Raw genomic sequence first — 20572 nt, forward strand, 5'->3', positions numbered from 1 at the left:
GCCTAGGAGTTAACACAGCAGAGGTCCTTAACCCAAGATACTGGTATCTTATTACAAGCGTCTTGACTCACAGGAGTTAGTGGGAGTCATGCATTAGGAAACAATTCTAAAAATCAGGCTGCTTATTGGAAAAATACTGAATATCTAGGGATCTCATTTGGGACTTCTAGGTTTGCAAATTCCAGCCTAGTCCTTAGTAGACTCTTCTGCAAAATTACTTCTCTGGAATTTGCTCCTTGTTGTTAGAGTGACTTTTGGCCCCACATTCTGATTTCAATTACAAAACATTTGATCGGTACCATATAATTAATCTCATTAGAAATCATAGCTTATTCTTTGCTCTTCAATCACACTCGCAGAACTGTAACACAAATATCCTGCTGTGATCCCAATATGATTTTGTTTATCTATTTACAGTCAGCAGAAGACTGGAAGGCCAAGTTATCAGGCATTGTTGAGAAACTACAGTCACATAAACTGCTGAAGAATCTGCTCTAATCTTTGTTGGTGTCCCTTTTGTATCTAAAATTTGCTATCCTGATCTATTACAAAGTCCGCATACTTTTCTCACTATCCATTCCTGTCTAAGTAGAAAACCAGTCAACTCTTGCCTTTGTATAGTCTTAAAATATTCTTTTAATGTGATTTTGTTTTTCAGGAAGCTAATTTTTTGCTTTCCATGACAAAACTTAGGAAACAACCTTTTTATTCAAATCACACAGTCTGCTCTGCCTTGCAGTTTTCTTCTGTATTCTTAAATATATAAGTAAGTCTTTATAAGTAGAAAGAATGCTGAAAGAGAACTGGTTTTATAAACATAACTTCTTCAGGAATCATTCCCTTTTGAAATAAATTCTCAGCTCCTCCTCTAGTTTGTGTAATAAGAATCAGAATTTATTCCAGAGGTGAAATATCAGTAAACATTCAATAGCAGTTAAGCTCTGCAAGAAATATACCTGAAATTTTTATTCTAAGCAAATATCTGTTTCCTGTTTGTGAGCTGTTTTCCTGACACCTTTTTTGCTGTTTAAATTTCATATGCTGTTTTCTTAAAATATCCTCCCCTATTCTGGTGGTATAACTATGGCTCTGACTTATTGTTGTCTATAAACATCTGTAATGGCCTCTTGTGTTTAGTCTGACTGTTGGAATTTAAATGTTCTAATAGTAAAAACAAATAGCTTTTTCCAGCTGAAAATCCAAACCGAGCTTACAACTCCATTTTTACATCATACTGGAATATGGGAAATTTTACTCTGACGACAGCAAAGAGATTTGCAAACTGAATTCATGCTCTGAATAAAAAAATCCATTTTGGGCTTGCTTATCCATTCCTCTCTTCTTTGAATAAGAACTTTTTTTGTTACTTTCTTCCTAGGAACATTTAAGGTTCTCAGTTAAGCTCCCCATACAATACGGGGCAGAACAGCAGCCTAAAGAACAATGCATTTTTGGGCCAGTGCGTAGAGATTTCTGGACAAGCCAAGTAATCCAGCAGAGGTAGGCAAGTGAAGCAATCAGTTTGACGCATTGCATGGATAGTGATATTGCTCAATCACTGGCAGCTGCTGTTCATTTCTGATCTGGAAATGCGTGATCAGATTCCTCTGCCTTGCCCAGTTGTGGACCAAAGCATTCATTTTGGAAGACATGACTGAGAAGGTTTTTCAGCAATATGCAGTGTGTCCTACCATTGTGTATGATTCACAATGAAGGCTTCAGAGCAAGCCACAGCACAAGGACAAAGCTGCCAGCACTGAAGCAGACCCTTGTGACCTTGGTCATGTTGCTGGACTTCTGTCTAGGCTTTGACACACAGAAATAAAAGACAATTCTAATATACCAACATAAAATAAATGAGAAAGGACACTCTAGCCTGTTGGTTTTCTCGTTGTTTCCTTCTGATGGAACTTTAAGGCATGTGATGGCTTTTCTCCTTTCTGTCTCGCTTCAGTATGGTCATGAAACTACTGGGAGAGAAATGCCAGTGACACTACTGTGTGTGTGCAGGTATGGGTGTGACAATGTTCACAATGAAGGAACCACAGCCGTGACTAGGGGGCTGAGAACGGAGCTCTTGAGTGAAGAGCTAGTGGCTCAAACCAAACCACCGAAGTCATGACTGAAGGGGTGGCAAAATCCTCTAAGAGCAGGGAAAGGCATCAAGGATGTCACCATTGCTAAGAAACACAGTAGAATGCTACATTTCCAACACACCTATCAAGTGTCTCTTCCCCTCTTTGGATGGAAAACTGTTAACTACAGTTTTGACTCTGAGAAGGTTCAGTTGCCAGAAATGAGATGAAAGCCACTGGTCATGGAAGGCCCTTGAATAATACCATGGTGTGTAATGGTAGCAAACCCTACACAGAGACAAATTACGCAAACAGCAGAATGAGATGAATGTAGATCAAGTGCTCTTAGCTTTTTGTGCCCTGGCCTATTTCAGGTCAGGCACTTCCTAGCCAGCAGGGAGAAAGGAGTGCACTCTCTCCCTGCGGTTCAGGAAGACATTTGCACTGGCAATGTCTATGTGGGGCAAGGTAGTGCCATGACGAATAAGGTGTGTTAGCTCTGCCTGACCAAGCCCCAGACCTAGAAGCAGAATGTTCATGGAATTAGCATAGCACTCCTTCTGAGCTACTTAGTCGTGTTAAAAAGCAAGGTATATTAGCTTAGACCACACAGTGGGTTAATACTGCTATATTGTTGCTTGTACCCTAACCAGAGTCTCTGCATGGACTGCACTTACACCACCCAGACATACCAAATGTCTAACATCTTGCCTTTATTAAACTGATCTGCTAGGAATATGAACCAAAGTGTACCTTCTCTGCTACTACTGCATAGACTTTGAGTATCCATCCTCTTGCCCTGCACTGCCTAAGACAGCTCTTACATATGCAACTCCTCAGGAGCTGCCTGGGGAAAGAGGAAAGATCTCCTTGTGTCTCTTGCAAGGGAAGATAAGGGGTGAAGGTGAGGTAAAAAAAGACTTGGTCATGTTCAGCAGTGAGGACTCTAAAACTATACCATCACACGGCTCTATGGGAAGGGAAGTAAACTGATTACTGATATTTTGTGGACTTTTTTCCAGCTTCTTGCTTTCTACCCTTCAGGGGAATGCAATGAAAACTGTCTTTCCTCCTTGTGACTCACAAACTCTTTGAGCAGCTGAGATAAAAGGATGTGTAGGCATCACCCTTTCCCAGGCAAAACAGACACTGAGAAGGGAGAAGGAGTACTTGGGGCTGCAGAAAGAAGATTAAAATAGCACAGATCACAGGTATTTACATTCCTGGTGGAAATGTTATCCAGACAGCTAAATAGCATCCAAACCTTCATCTATTTGCCCCATTCCTATTGGTTAATTATGGAAAGCTGCCAGCATGATATTTATGCAATAGCTTCTGGCTCAAAAAACAAGGCAGATTATTGTGAAAATAAACAAGAAGGAAAAAACATAGGCATGAGCAACATCATTTTTCACATTCTGCTTTTTGCTTATACCTGTTTGGTATTCATGGCAGCTAGGTCATTTTGCAGAACTTAACTGTATTTGCAGAGCTGAAGTATTTAAAAGCAGGCTTTGTTTTTGCTTCAGACACGGTGACAAAATTTAAAATGTTCTTTGGTACTATGGCTTTTGACATCAATGTAATTAACAGCTATTGCATTTTACAAAGTTACACAGCATCCCACAGCTTTTACAATGCTGGTAACTGGTTACACATCCTCTGTTCAGGAAGTGGTCTGAGCTGTTGTATCACCTGAGCTATCAGGTCACTGTTTAATAAGCATAAAAATGCTGTAGCAATGTCACTGATGAACAATTATCACATGAAAATTCACTCTTTCAAGATACAGCTAAAAAGAAGCCAGGCACCGGTACCACAGAAACATCATTTTTATACCTGAAGGTGGCACTAAAAACACAGGGAAGAGACCCATCACACTGCTACAGGGACAGATTTTTAAGGGGAAGTGCAAGCACACCTGGCAAGCCTTGCCTGCCGACTGTAAAATTGTAAAAAATATTTCTTACAAATGTCACGGATTAGAAAAGACAGCTGAATGATATTCTATTATTCCCTAAAGAATGTAACAATCAGTCATATAATTGTATTATTCTTATTTTCCTCCCCTGACAAATCCTGGGTGAGTGAGCAACTCCATTTTTTTTGCAATTTTAGCTTCTTCATAAATTTATTGTTTGTGTTTATTTGTCCTTTTTTTCCCCAGTTTTGTTGAATAATTTGCATAAGCAAAAGTGATTAGCAGTCATAAATAACTAAAATGCTCCTATATTTGCTATTCACAGTTATTGTCATATGAGGCACACAGAGTTACTCAACAATGTTATGTAGAAAATTAAATTCTCCTCCCACTGCCTGTTAAAACAAAAACAAACATATATTTTCTGGAAATACTGTGATATTCAGAAAGGTTAAATTTGACACAGAAAAAACCCTAGCAAAATCAACAAGAACTTATAACACCACTGACGTGTGAACAGTAAGTACAAATATAAATGTTTTAACAACTTATCATCAATCAGAAAAATCTATTTTTTCCACAAGATGTACATAAATCATACTTTATTATCTCTGTTCTGGTTACGTAACCTAGATGCATGGAAATTTGATTAACTTTTCTTGAAACTGTATCATTTTTCTAAATCAGTTTTTCTTGTTTGAAATCTGCTTTTCCTCAAAACACATTTTTTCCCTAATGTGCCAGACAAAATCTATGGAAATGGGTTTTCCTCAGACCTTAGCATAGACCATTGAGCATTTATCTATATATTCTTATCAATAATGGTATTAATTGCAGCATACTTTCAGTGTTGAAAATATCATTTAGTTAGTACTAGACTGTTTGTTGTTTGTGACGAAGTAAATGAAAATATCTATGAAATCCTTTTTATTGCAGCTTATGCCACAAATGGTTTTATTCATCTGAGAACATTTTTACAGGATTAGCCCCACAATAAGCCTTACTGAAAGTATGCAAACAAAGTGCTTACAACTTCCAGAATAGCCCTTGTGTCTGAAATTCTTCCAGTTGTAAGCCAACAACTGAGAAGCTTCCTAAAAATACATGTTGTACCATGTTGGCACATCTTTCACATAGCAGCGGCTGGCTACTGGGAGATGTGAGCCTCCAGCTCCAGCAGCGGTTCATGCAATTCAGTGTTTGCACAAAGAACTAGCACACTCACTCTGTAAAACAGAAGAAGATCTCCACAGTCCCTGCACACTAAGTCAACGGTCTTTCTAAAACTTCTGCTACCAAGAATGTAACCAAGTTAAGCCAACATGGTTCAATGGTAAGCAGTACTGCAGCTGTAGAGAAACATGACCAAGAATGCTGTTTAACCATATACAGGGCTCCTGCAGTCCAGCATCTAGAGAATACTTTCACTCAGGAAGGTGTTTTTTACCCTTGTCTCCTCTTAAAGATTGTTAAACAATTAGTAGCTTGGAGTTCGCTAAATATTCAAAGGCAGTTTTAACATATAGATATTTCCAACCAGCAGTCTTCCCAGAGCTTTTAATACCCAGATTTTTACTATGCCAAAGAGCCTAATAAGTACAAAGATAATGTTTTTTTTACTTATCTGTTTGAATAGGTAAGCACTATAAGCACTTCTGTAACATCCATCACGACAGTACTTCTGCATGTTATGTTAATTAGCCCTTGTATCATTTACAACCAATATACAAAGTGGAAACCAGGACAACATTCCTTACAACATGTTATCCACTATTATTTATTGTACAGGGAACAGATCTTCCATGTGGAATCAAGAAGAACAAGGGTATATGCCCAGATCATCAAACAGGCTAAGCATCTACCCAGCATACTGATTTCAAAGAATGTAGTTATGTTGATTTCTGACTTTTCTACCTACACTGTTTTTTTTTCCTTTCTGGTTATTAGCATGCAAATCTCACAGACAAGATGGTATCACATAAGTACCTGATTTGCAATTGAAAAGATCTGATAATAGCATTTGATCTTCTTGGATGAAAAGCACTTTTTGAAATGGTACCCGAAGATGCCGCTGGACATTACTGAAATTTGATAGGCATCCGTATGTCTTAACTCCCCTTATTGTCCTTTGGAGTAAGTGCACAATGGTTTTAATAATAGTGGTAGATGACTAGGTATTTCTGTAAAACCTGGCCCCAAGAAAACAGAAAAAGTTTATATTTCTTCCTCTACTATTGTTCAGTTCTGGTCTTTCAGCAGGCAAGCATCCCATTAGTTTCCTGTACTTGAATTTTTAAAACTAATTGATTGCTAATTAAAAGCCAACTTAAAACTAAGAATCTTGAAGGAGTATATTCCTTAGGGATGCACAATTTACCATGCAAATCATAGTAGCTGGAATGACGAAAAGCATTTAAGATGCTGGAACTCACTTTTGACCTGTTGAAAGGCCACAGGATAGCAAAACAGTATCTTCCTGCTTGCTACTCTATTTCATGGCTAAGAATAATCTACAGAAGGTCTTGTATTCATGGATCGTATGGTACTCACATATCTCCACCATCTGCCAATCTATATAAAGATGTACAGCTAGTCATGTGCTGCTCTGAGTTTCAAAGTCAGGGGATTTTTTTTTCCACCTGAAAACTATATTTGTCACCACAGCAAGGGGAAACTATTACCAGTTTGTCCAAAACAAACTTCTGAGGCTGACAGGCACAGCACCTATCAATACTGCAGGTCATAGGACAAAAATTAAATGAAGCACTGTTGACTCAGTTAAACAGCACAGAGTCCACAGAAATTATAGAACAAGATAAACTTAAATCATAAAGGAGGTGGACATGGTCTTGGACATCAAGACAAACAAAAAGTCCCAACAGAGCTTAACTGTTAGGCTGAAAAACTTTAAGAGTAGAAGATAATAGAGCTAAGTCATTCCTGATTTCTCCATTCTAGGTAACACAGTGGAGTCAGGGATGTGTTTAACCCATGTGTTCCAGTCTTGATCTTACAAGTAAAGCAAGCAGTGCGACAATTTATACCATCCTCTTAACAACATAGTTAACAGGGTGTAGGTGAGAACAGGATGTGACCTCTGTGAACTACAAGAGTGTAAAAGTGTAAGATTTATCGGAGAGGCAATTCCAAATTCCACCAAAACAAACTTACATCTTCTTCAACTTTCTCCTTCCCTCAGGGGCCAGTGTGAAACACTTTAGAGGTGGGAATAGGACTGCTGAGAGGTGTGACAGGAGGTAGACATTTCCTGATGCCCCTGCTTATGGCTACTATAATTTCTATAGGTTTTGCTGTGATTATGATAGTTAGGAAATATATTTAAAAAAAAAAGTCCATGCACGTGGTATCTAAATAAATTTCTGATCTTCCTTTGGGAAAGAGTTCCATAGTTTCATTGCATGATATGGGTATAAGTATTTCCTTTTATCAGTTTTATTTGCTTCTTTTCAGTTTACCTGAACATCAACTTATTTTCACGCCTTTTTGTATTATAAGATGAAAAAACCCCATGGATTTAGTTTCTTTATCTCAAGTTTCTATTCCTAACAATCAATTTCCCATGTTTGAAAATCTCTCTATTCATAATGCACTTTAGATATATTACTTCATCAATGATGTAATGTTACAGAAAAACTACAAAGAACAAAAAAAATCACTTCTGCAGAGAAAATGAATTTTATAGGTCTGTGGAAAGAAAGCTCTAACAATTTTTCTCTGTAAACCCCAACAGACATGAAAAATTTTGGAAGTGTCCTAGTCCAATTAATTTGTTCTGAAAGTATTTGCAAGCCAATTCAAAAAGTCAGAAATCATTTTGTGTGCATAGATACTAGAAAGAAAAGCCCTATGACTTACCTGCACAGCCCAGAGGTAGTCCAGACGCAGCTTCAAGTCCACCTGTCTGGAATGCAGTGCCAAAGCACAAGAAAATAGCAAAATGGCTAGTATTGGTTCATAGCCACGCATATAAAAGGAGCCACCCCTTAAAAATAAAAGGAAAGTAAATGGGTTATTCCAGGTTTTCTAAAACCTAACACTGCATGTTTGTAATATCAGATATTTAGTTTAGAACATGTGGGTATCCCCTAATCACTAGCTTTTTCTGAAGAGGTTCATACGGGCAGGGAGATGGGTGACAGTAAATCTGATCACTGCATCACACCAACATTCAACTTCTTGAGGATTTTATTATGCTATACATTATTGTAATGTGTGTGCATGCTTTTAATTAGGAAGTATAAAAACACTCAAAAGCTCGAAAGCTTAAATGAAATTGGAATTAGTTGAGGGCTGCTAAAATATGGAAGTGACATTTTTAACAGTGTTTTTTTATTTCATATCCTAATTAGACTGCAGTGTGTTCAGCTGAGTTATGTTAGCATAAAACTACAGAATAATGGGGCAACACTTGCTAGTTCCCAGAAGCTGATCTCCTGTTGATAAATATTACTAGATCCTATAACTGCTGGGGAGAGGATGGCTTATACTCTACTGAGTATATAGCCCTAAGCAGCACTGAATGCTAGAGGACAATTCACAGATGAGTAGTCAATGTCGTGACTATCTATAGAGAAATACCCATTGCTTTAACTTTGCAAGATACCTACCCCACTGCTTTTCTGTAACCACTGAGTTCCAGAATAACTATGTACAAAATTGTAACAAAAAGCAGGAGAATCATTTTTGGCAAGGAAGATACACGTAGAAATATTGCCAAGGTGAGAGTCCCCACTACACAGGAAAGGAAAGCATAGTGGGCTGTGTCACATGGAAGTTCATTCATTGTTTTATTTGTTCCACGAGGAGAAATGATAACTATTGAACTGCTGGAATTGGTATTCCAAACCCAAGGCATACAGCCAACCTAGAAAAGACAGGAGAGGTGAGAAGGGGAGAAAGTTAAATATGAAATAAACAGAAATGCAGCTGCTATGGGGGCTGATTGTAGTTCATTTCTAATTGGGAAAATACAGCCATGGAGTTCCCATCCAGCTCACTGCTCTAATAAAATCTCTCTCCTTTTCCTGTAACAGTCCGTTTTAGGTGGGAGACACTCTTTGTTCATTAGATGCCAGTAAGGCCAACCAATTAAAGTCTGGGCTTAGTTGAATAGCTTCCCTCTCAGTGCTCAAAACCAAGAGGTTCTCAAGCCAACATATTCCTGCAAAATTAAGGAACTTCAGTAACCATTTTATGTGGCCATGCCGATGAGAAAGGTTCTGGCACAGAACACAGAAAGAAATGTGTTTGTTTTATTGACTATATAAATTGTGTCAATTTCCATTAATCAAATATAAAATAAAATATATTTAATCTTTGAAAAGCTAAACACAGATAATATCTTTTCTCCACTTCAGAGCTACTTCTGCTATCACATATGATTCAAATACAAAGCCTCATCTTCAATGATCCCTGTCATTTCAGTTATCCAAGGAGTTCCATTTCCTCCCTAGTCTGGGAAAAAAAAAAATGTTTTAGTGCATTTCCTAAGGGAAATCTGAGGAAATTTAACCTTCTTCCAAAGGCAATGCCATGTACACATCTCAGAGCTGTTACTCAAGGAAGGGAGGAATTTCTGGCAAATAGTGCAAGTCCCTAGAGCTCCAATTTTAATTGTACTCCAACCTTCACCTCTATGAAGGGAGAGGATAAGAGTTAGCATAAAAGGGGAGAGCGGGATGGTGGTATGAAATTGATTTTAACAGGCACCGCCACATAAGCCCTGCCCTGTACTTAAGCTTCTCTTTTGAAGTGTGTTATTAGACCTTTTTATTCATCCTAACCACTGATAATGAAATTTTATAGCATACTGTAAAATAACTGACAACCTGAAAGGTGATTAAGCAATATATTTTACAGGGGGTTGTAGTAATTTAGAAAGATGAGACATAACAGATAAAATGTGAATTAAATTCATAATGGCTAACGTTATGAAATGATATGAGATGAGAAAGAGTGAAGTGAAAAAATCCGTTTAATGTGATTTTGTTCAATATTCTTAAAAATGCTGTTCGTACTAAACTCGTCCAAAAACATAGGCATACATGAGGGCTTCATAAATGATGTGCAATCCATCCAGGAAAACACCATCTGCTCTACAACTAACAGTGAAACCTCAACACCCATCTACTCTGCTAGCTGAGAATTCTAGAGGCATAACTTTGCAGGAACTAATAATTTCTACTGATTAAACATTTTTCCTAAGCATTTCAATGGTTACAGGCTATTTTTGCTTCAATAAAGGAAAAAGTTATATTTGTGACCTATTCTAAGTTGTAACTGAATGATCGCTGCCTTGTGGGAGGCCAGACCTTCTGAATTCTAATCTTCTTCCACCAATGCTTAATGTTGCTTTAGGCCTTATGATGTCTCTTTCTCATTTTCACCCTCTTCAAGTGGCAACGATCGTGCTTGTTTCCTTTGGTCAAATTAAGTGTCAGATCTATGGGGGCTGATCCACAACGGTTCCAGCTGTCATAATACTCATCTCAATCCCAAAGTCAGATGCACAGCATTTGCTGAGATGCTAGCTAGCCTGGAGGCACTGCACCTCTCTATGCATTTTGGGCACATTAAGAACCACATATATGTCTGTGTGCTATTAGGGCTGTGTGTTACTCACACAGCTGATGTTCAGGAATTCCCAGAAATGTCTGAACATCAGTAATTCTTGGTACCTCTCAGGACATTGGAATTCGCAGACAAGGGATCCTCTGCCCATTCAGTTCATGGGGATCAGCTTGGTAGATGTTCTCAGGGCAGGTCCAGGGATGAGTCAATACACAAAATACAAAATAAGGGGCTTGGCATCTCAGTTAGCACTATGAATTGCTTATGAAATCACTGTCTTCCTATTGGTCAGAACACATTGCCTAAATCCCACAGAGAGGCATTATTTGAGACATCTGCCTTCTCAGCATTTCCAATTGTGTTTGGTGTGCTATTTTTGTGCAAATTCTTTCCTTTGGGTACCCTAACATGTTTAATTCATTAGCATTAGCAGCCAAAATGCTGAAATTGAGTGCTAGGAATTTGACAAGGCAACTAAATGCCAAATACTTAGGTGGAAGTTTAAATCCCATTTGACATTCAAGTCCACCATGTAGAACTAGCTGCTCATCTACAGTAAAAGAAGTTCAATTTTTAGAAGTATTGAGCCAGTTCACTTCATACAAGAGAACCTTCCTAGACATTAGATGTGAATGGATCATGTAAGTAGCACAGTGTAAGCACCTCTTCTCGTTATGCAATTCTGTCCATATTTTAAGATCTCATTATCTTTTCTGATCTGCCTGGACTAAAAATATCTCCGTTATTACACAGAAATATGTTCTGTAAGTTGCCATATAGAAATAAGTAATGTTTGACACCATGCCTGTCTGTCACAAAATATTAGCCATTGAACTAGTAAGCAAGTTGAACATTTAAAAATAGGTTTCCCATAAAGTACATGATGTCAGGAGACTATGTGATACTAAAGTTTGATATAAAAATTTCTACAGGTGTTGACTAGGTATTATTATCTGTGTAATTTGCTAATGACTTTGCCATTCTTAATTCAACACCCTGCCTGAGGGCAGCAAAAGTTCAAATTATAGCAAAGAAAGAGCTTTAATTTTGAAGAAACATGCTCTGCAGGTATGAATAACAAAAAGATTAAGAGTTCACGAGACGAGAATACGGTATGTGTTTAATGGATCCATATCTGGTTGTTCTTTAAACAGAATGCTAAATTAAACTATACTTGATTTAAATACTCACCACACACCCTTGAGCCACGGAGTATATTAAGATCACAATAAAAATACACAAAATGGTACGAATTTGTATTGTCAGGCACCCTGGAAAACACTAAGGAAGAAAAAAAAAGATTTATAGATAAAGATTTCTAAAGTGGGGTTCTTATTTTTTAGTAGTCTATAAAAAGAAGGGAATAAGGGATACAGAAATGTTGCCTGTACTGCAAATTATGATACAAGTATGCAGTTATTATTGTGTACATGTGTTTTAATGGTAATTGCATTTTTGGGGGTAATAAATGTGAAATTATTATTATTATACATTATTTCTCACTATAATTAAAACTCTTTGAAAGGTTAGTAGCATGTCTGCTCATAATGCAAATAATAAATTAGGATGGCATTTGATTTTGTTCCCATGGGGAAAATACCCAAAGCATCTTTGCCTTGCAAATTATCAGCTACAAATAGTGATCCAAGAGAACATACTGTGGTAGCATAGAATTTTGGAGTGGTATTTATGTCTTCTGCTATAATAGTCACATTAAATGCCAGGGGAGTTTTAATTATCAGGACTCATTAAAAATATTGAATTTGTCAGGGCAGAAAGAGCAGCAGAGAACAAAAATGCCTGGTGGAATGCTGTCTTGTGAATCTCTTGCTCATCTCCATTTTTACCCTGATTCCATCATTGTGAAGTGTGAAGTGCTTGCTGCTGTGAGCATATATGAAGCCAGTGACAGAAGGTGAGAGAGGAAGGATAAGTCTGTCAGGCTTGTGATTGTTGCAGTCATACAGACGTACTCTGGTTTCAGGGAAAGCTGCTTTTCTTCTTTTTCCCTTGCATTAAGAATGTTTGGGGCATCTATTATCTACTGGATCCACGATACATCTTTCAGATCACAGGACTTCTTCCAGTGACTTCAAGGGGCAAGAATCAACTCCAGGAAACAATCAGATTTAAAGGGGGAACAATCCTGTGTCCCTTAAAAGGAGGGTTCTCAAACTTATCAAGGCTGGATTTGACTTAAGATCAAATGGAGCAAGCAAACACCTAATTTTTGGATGAAAGTCACCAGTCCTGATGCAAAGCTGTTCACTTCATGGGTATCATCAACATCAAAAGCATAACTTCCAGCAGGCAGCAAAGTACCCATAGAGAGGGGCTTCTGTGGCCTTGGAACAATAGAAATCATGTATTGAAACTCCTCCCCTTCCTTTCACATATGCAGAGACATTTCCCCTGTATGCGTGACCACGAATTAGAAGTTTGAGATAGTTATAGGTGAATCAACTTCATCTGGGCTGTGAAACATGAGAATACAGCAATTACAGAAAAAATACAAAAACATGTGTGATCTGCAAATACATTCTGGCTTCAATATGGATTAAGTCCATGTAAATGTAGATGGGGAACAACCAACGTAATATCAATAGTAGATTTATATAAGTGTATTATGGACCTGAGTTAATTGGCTACACCAGAAACCAGTTTAACTATTAACTATTTAACCAGTTTAACTAACAGTCTCAAGGATGGGGATAAAGCAGTGTCCAAAATTACACTATGAAAAAAGAGATAAGACTATTTCTGCATTTATTCATCGTTATCACACAGTTCAGGTTGGAAGGAATCTCAAGGGGCCCAAAAGCACTGTCTGCCTTGACCCGCAGTGCCATTTCTGCAGAGCTGATCAGTCCCCAGCCTGTGTCATTGAAGGGGGTTCTTCCTTCTCAGGGCCTGGACTTTGCATTTATCTATGCTGTATTTCATAAGATTCCTGTTGGCCCATTCTGCCAACCTATCTAGGTCCCCCTCAATGATCATTCTGCCAGTGTGTTGGCTGTTACCCCAAAACTGGAGTCCCTGAAAAGTTGACATGAGTATACTCCATGTCCTTCAGGTCATGGAGGTAAAAATGTTTAACAGGACAGGTCCCAGGATAAACTCCTGTCGTACCCTGCTTACTACTGGCTTCCAGGTAGTGTACGACCATAAACGGCTATGCAATGAATGTGATCATCCAGACAGTTTCTTACTCATCAAGTTGTCCACCCAACTAGACCAAAATCCTATGCACACATGACATGGAACATGTGTGGTTTTATCCATATAAATAAAACACAAAATAATAACTTTGAAGGAAATATATATATTCCATTAATTCAGTTTGCAACCAAATAAGTTATTTACTGCTTATTAAAGACAGAATCCCCATAGTTCCAAGGTAATGCTGCACGGTTAATAGCGACAAAGCAAAATGCAGATTCAAAGACAATGTGTCCTGATAGATTGCACAGACATTTTTGTGTGTGTGTGTGTGTGGTACGTATACGTTCTAAGTGTTGACATGCTAGGCTATTGGGTTAAAAAGGAAAATAAACCTTTAAAAGGTAAGGTATGAGACATGTCTGAATTAAAACTCCGACTGACACTTAAAAGATTTATACTTTTGACTTTTGGTCATTCTAAGATTGCATCTGCTCTTTTATGATAGCATAGCATTTGGGGCTTCATTTTCTTTGTTTTCTTTTGTTTGTGGAATTTTTATTAACTAAATAGGTACTGTCAGATCCCCAAAATGCTAGGTAACTGGTACAGTAAAACATTATTATAGTGGTTTTATGAATGAGGCATTTGATGCTAAAGCATGGAGAAGTTGAGTCACTTGTCCAGTGTAAAACAGCAAATAAGTGCCAGAAGACTGATTAAAATAGGGGAATGACTGGTTTACAATTCTATATTCATTATACATAGCATATTCATTATCTTTTATCTATAAGACAAATTTTCACCACAAAATTTCAAACCGCAATATTCTGAGTTTTTATATTTCTTTATTTTTCTACTGCTGGATTTGATCCTGTAAGGTACTGAATCTCTAGAGGAACCCGGAATAAATTCAAATTCTGTTGACTGCCAAAACAGCTGGAACAAACCTTAAGTTTGCACTAGCCCCAGGGAAATGGCATAAAGAGAAGTAATTTCCTACAAACTTTATCTGTGTTTCTACCATCCATAGACAGAACAACAGATGATAAACTACTGTGCCTGTATGAAACAAAAGCGATCATCAAAATTACTCCCAAATAATTGTGTAAGTTTATAAATAAAGATCTGCTCTGTACCAGATACTTTGGTAATACACTATTTATATTTCCATGAAAACAATTACTTCTGCCAAAGGGTATTTTTTCTTAACTAAAAATTAGTGTGTGCTTATCAGCAAAGCTGATTAACCGTGTAAGTGTTTTCTCCTGATATTTGTCTGAGAAGACTAAATTTAGATTAAGCCACTACAGATTTCTTTCATCAGAAAATTAGTCTGTAGATGCTTTATTCTGATCTGACAGACCTAGTTCTCTCCTACAACAACCAAATGTCCTTCTGCAACATTACTGTTGTGAAAATGTAATGCAAGAGAATTAATCATTACTAAAGGTTTTGAAAAGGCCAAGGGTTGCGTGTGCAAAACATTGCGCTTTACCATCAAAACAGCTGCTGCTATGGCAGGAAAAGTTTTGAAAACAGAGGGGAAGTTAGCAGGACTTTATACCCAGATACCAGTCAGAATGGAAGGGAGAACTAGCGTGCTCCATAGTCAGAAAGGAGAAAAAGTCAGGTTAAAGCAGCTGTTTATCTGAACACAGGAGTGATTCAGTAGCCAGTGGTAGGTGTTCAGGGAAGACACAGCAAAAAAGACAAAAAGCATAGCATTAATGGCACTGAATGCTACACTGCTGTAATGGTTACTCATGTAAAAAGTCTACTTTCAGGTGATCCATCTTTGTTTTTGAAGTGCCTAATACATTACTTAGCAATGAACTTGAAAAGCACATAGATTTCAGACTCTATGAATCTGTGAAGCGAAGCATGCACTGATGGCTTCATATTTGAAAGGACAAATAAAGCATAGCCACCAAAAGAAAGAATAGTCGTAAAATCTTAAATCACTTACTTGTACTCGTGTGACATGTAGGTACATAATACAAGCCACTAGGAAGCATATGCAGAACACCAGGAGAACAAGAACTACGGTACTCCTAGAATCAAAATACAATAGCAGTAAAGCAATGCAACTCAGTAGCAGATGAGAACAAACAGCACAGGGCTCCTTCTGAAATGGTATTTTGGATGAATGGTGGAGGTCTCCCCCTCACCCTTGCTGTAATACTAACAGTTGCAGAGGAAATTTCATAGTGAAATGCACTGCTCTCAAGAAGGAGAAATCAGTAAATGCTCTTGTATATGGTGCTCACTCTGACCTCAGCAAGGAGATCAAAGCATCTCGAAAATTCAACTGTATGTGTGTCAGGAGAGACACTTTCTAATTGTAGGCTAATGCAGAATATTCAGCATGATGATTCTTATAAGTGGAGTGTGTAACCCAGTTACTTGGCCTTGGCAGCTGTGTAACAGTTACCAGATGCTTTTCTCTTCTAATCTCTCCTCCTCAAAGATTCAGAAATCAGAGGTCAGTCAACTCAGTCGCTTATCAAGTCAAATAAAATCAGACCGGACTGTGATCCCTTGTTCTAATGAAACAGAGCAACTCCCTCCTTTTGAGTCTTCCTCAATGGTTAGAACAATCTTAGGTTTCACAAAAGATGCTGTAATAATTCTTTTAATTCTTAATCTTCCCTCTCCCGATCTTTCAAAATAGGCTTGTTCTTAATGAGAAGAGGGTTGCAGACCAAGCACTTCCCTCCTCCAGAAAACCTGTGTTATTGGAACAGTACCTTATGGATGTGAGCAAGCTGGCAAAAATTAGTCAGCCAGTGCTGGTGCTTTGATCTATGCTCAGGGACAGCCTGCCCCCAAGCCAGCCACGGGAGCAGGGCTGTATGACAGCAGCATAACATGATCTTCACACCTTCTTTTCTAGTCTTGTGAGAACAGCCCAGCCTGTCCAGAAGATTTGAACCATGGCTGCAGACATATATGTATCTGTGCCCTTGACCATCTCTGGGGAAAGATTGCTTATATAGGGTTTCTAACAGTAGATGAGAAGAGTGCAATTCTTCTGCTGTAGAATTTCTCAGTATTTGGCTTTGATTTCAAATTCATGTAACAATTTCCACCAATACACACAAACAAGGAAAATTCTGCAGTGTAGTATGTGTACCCAGAATGTGGAGGTGACTCTAGATGCTGTCAGTGTGGATTCTGAATACAAGTATTGATAGACAGCAGGCTCTCCTGTGCTTTTAGAGAATTGTGTTCAGGATGGTAGTATCCTAGAAAAAAAATGCAGGGGACATGACTGCAACAGCATCTTTTAAGGCAGCAACAGCCAACAACTGACACTAGTGCTGAGTGGGACCCTGACAGAGATTTGGGTTCGCACCAGTAACAAAGGGCTACATTGTTTTTTAAAAATAAACCCAGCATAAGACATCAGAAAGGTCCATCATCAGGGCTTTTAGTGGCTACGCTGCATGTGGGCCTCCATAATTGGACAGCTTAGGTTGACAGGAACATAGCCTTACTTTCACCAACTCCATCTGGGGATATAAAATATGTCTTTAGCTGAGAAGCTGTTTTGCTCAAATGATCATAGGAATTGGGAGAATGTCAAGCCTATTGCTTTCTGTGTATTTATGCAGCAACTGGCTTTCTTACAACATTTTCTTGTCTCTAGATTTTGAACCTCCTCCTTGGAATACTGCGATACATGTCAAACCCCATTATTATCACTTCTCCCATTATAGTAACAGATCACACTTCTTGTCTTGGCTTTTGCATTCTCTTGTCATACTTATAACTACATTGGCAATCTAAAGAGCAATTTAAAGCTCCAAGTTCTGTGGAGAGGGGAAATTTTCCAATACTTCCAGAGTTTTAGTCTAGCTTATGGTTGCATCTGTGTCACAGCAGGGAAGAGCCCAAGAAGACTAGCAATTTGGTTGTATGAAGCCACCACCAACAGACACTGGAAGAAAGAACTTAAGACCATTCAGCAGGTGGCTTTTCTAACTAACCCAGTGGTGAACCAGTCCATCTTCATGGCCTTCACTGGTCATGTTCTGCTGGAGCTTGTGTTTCTGTCAGATCAGAGCTTAAACTGAATCACTGTCCAGCTGTTTTTCACGTGACAGTACTTTTTGGAAAGGTTACCAACTACCATAACATACGATGCTTGGAAATTCATTCTAGTTTCAACTACACTAATACTCTTTGTCTCTCTGTGTTCTAAATTGCCATGTACTGCAGCTGGGCTTTACTTCAGAAGTAGGTGAAAGAGTTCTTAACTATGCTCCAATTAGTCAGCAAGGGTCATTAGTCTGGAAATTAGACGATCTTTGTAAGTGACTTTGAATTCTTCAGATGAAAGGTATTATATAATAAATTCACATAATTATTATTATTATTAAAGTAAAAAGGTGTTTCTCAAACTTTCAATTAGAAATAGCAGAATATAGGAGTAAGTATTATTCTGACTGGGGATTTGTGAATAGAAAAGGCCAGAATTTAAAATGAGATTTTCAAAAGCATTATCTTGTGGCCAGTTCTATTCCCATTGGAATTCTAATAATTAGTAAAAGTGAGTGAAGCTTATTTTGAATGTTTTGATATTCTCATCTGAAAAAGCTTATTACTAATCATTTTTTATACCTTGAACACAATTATATCTATTTATTATAACCCCTAGATTTGAAAGTGAAGTCTAATTCTTTTTTTTTGTTTAGTAAGCATTCACATAGAACTGTCAAAATCTGAAGTAATCACTAAACTATATCACTCAACAATAAGCATCAGACACCCCACGAATTCATCATGAGTACCTTATGTCTGCCTTAGTGCAGCCAAGGTCTGACTGCGACTTATGTGGGAATGGCCAAACTATGCACTACGCAGTTTGTGTAGTGATAGCATTGATACCAAAAACCTCAATGCAGGCTATAAATTGGGATTGAAAAGCTGGATGGATACTTCAGTACTTATTTCCCATTAAGCTCTGTATAGTTTTATCTATGTTGCTATCAATAGATGAAGTACCTCGTCCAAAGCCAGCAAAAATACATTTAGAAAAGCTGCAGTAACACCTTTGTTTGTAGTGCAGAATGCTTTAAATAAGTTTAGCAGATTTCAGTGTTTCTATCTTCTAAGTGCATCTTTCTACCAAAAAAAATAAAAAAAGAGAGAGAACAGGGAAGAAATTGTTTTAAATACGATAGCAAAATGTGGCTCCTTTGGACAAATGAAAGAGATAACAGACTGAGGGTGTACCAAAAGAGAATCTCCTGTCTGAGAAGACACCGACCTGGGTGCTAACTGCCATTCCAAAGACATTAATGTTTTAACCTGTGCAGGATGCTTAAAGATGTTCCACTTCGAATTATAATGGCAAAAGAAAGAAACTTACTGTGGTATTATTAGAAGGTAGACAAGGCCAAATAAGGCAGCTAGAATTAGTGAGAGAACTACAGCACTGGTGAAGTACTCATCCTGAAGCTGGTGGTACTGTTAAAGAAAGGAAGAAATTAAGACACTGAGCATTTTATACACACCCATATACCCATGCTTGTCCGTTCTCAGTAAGAAAGAAAGTAAGAAAGCCTAAAATAAAACAAGCCCCAACCCATTTTACAACCATACAAATAATCATTCCTTAATTCACATGAAAAAAAAGATGAGGCAAGTCTACACAACATTTTCCTTGACAGCCTTCTGTTTCAGCTGCTCCTGTTAACCTAGCTGTTTAGTTTTCACCCTGTAACTAGTCAAATCTGGGTTAAGTTCAGACTAAGTTTATCTTTTGGAGCAAAAAGGATTCAGACATTTTGAACCAGAAGGAGGTGGCACTCCCTCCTCTCCACTTATTCATCACAAAAACCAGGCAAAAACCCCCTTGGTGCTGCCTTCAAGGAGTCCTGTCACCTCAGCTGGTCAGGACAGGACACTAATGGGTGGGCTGGAGGCAGCTGCTAATGAGAGACATGAGCTCAGTTTTGAGCAGTTACTGTCCCTGATTCCACTAAGTCACAGTCCTTACAACAGAATACTTTTCAGGAGTGGAAACACACGAGTGTTTTCTCAGACATCCAAATTTCAATCTCATTTACACCAAAAGACTTTCTTATTTTGAAAGAAAACAATTGCAATTAAATAATAAATCACTGTGGAAACTTGAAATCAAAGTTAATGCTCAAGACCTTAAAAAAATTGAGTTCAGTGTGGCACACACCCTTCTGACTCAAAACAGTAGTGACATGAAATCTTAGACTACAAAGTGACTTACAGTGGAAAAATAAATGCTAATGCCAAATTAATCCAAAATCATATCACTTTTGCTTTTTCAAACACATAAACCAAAGGCTTTCATTTTTTTCAGTTAAAACAATTTGTATTTACAAACAAAACCCATACAAGGTAGGAACAAACAGCTCTACTTTGTTAGCTTATATGCATGCTTATAAGGCTGGAGTAAGTCTACTGCTTTCAGCGAAGTCACACAGGCATAAGATCACAACCTTGCCCAGAGATTTAAGGGTTTTTTTGTTATTTTCTAGGATTGATGGGATCAATGCTTATCAGGCTACATATGGAGAGGGAAGCATCCTCCTGTCATTAACGCTTCTCCAGAGAAGATGAGTCAGTAGGCAGCCACATTGCCAAGAGACAGCATCAAACAGGTGATGCAGGTCAGGCAGTTTGCAGAAGCAAAAGGAAGGCCAAAACACAGGATTTGTAACTTTATGGGGGAGGACCTTGATGAGTAGAAAGATACTGATCTTTTTATCCCCTCCGTGCTTCCATAGAAGGTGGAGATAATGTCTCCCTCTTAACTGAGAGACAGTCCAGAGGGTTATTT

The 20572-nt window shown here is 38.1% G+C and overlaps 1 protein-coding gene across 3 annotated transcripts in view; it reads right to left on the reverse strand.

Annotated features, from left to right (window-relative positions):
* ADCY1 (adenylate cyclase 1) overlaps positions 1–20572 on the reverse strand; it is a 171614-nt gene that overhangs the window by 21489 nt on the left and 129553 nt on the right. For all 3 annotated transcript variants that reach the window (XR_015706547.1, XM_009468132.2, XM_087766221.1), the window contains exons 10-14: positions 19124–19221; positions 15716–15800; positions 11779–11868; positions 8625–8881; positions 7873–7999 (exon numbers count right to left, since the gene is read on the reverse strand). Coding sequence is in view for 2 of the 3 variants with exons in the window: in XM_009468132.2 (XP_009466407.2) it covers positions 7873–7999; positions 8625–8881; positions 11779–11868; positions 15716–15800; positions 19124–19221 (657 nt within the window). In the remaining variant the exon portion in view is untranslated. The remainder of the gene's footprint in view (positions 1–7872; positions 8000–8624; positions 8882–11778; positions 11869–15715; positions 15801–19123; positions 19222–20572) is intronic.

The sequence above is a fragment of the Nipponia nippon genome, unplaced genomic scaffold (genome assembly GCF_047370975.1).
Source record: "Nipponia nippon isolate SJK-2023a ecotype South Korea unplaced genomic scaffold, ASM4737097v1 scaffold_1, whole genome shotgun sequence".
In the NCBI taxonomy this organism is placed as follows: Eukaryota; Metazoa; Chordata; class Aves; order Pelecaniformes; family Threskiornithidae; genus Nipponia; species Nipponia nippon.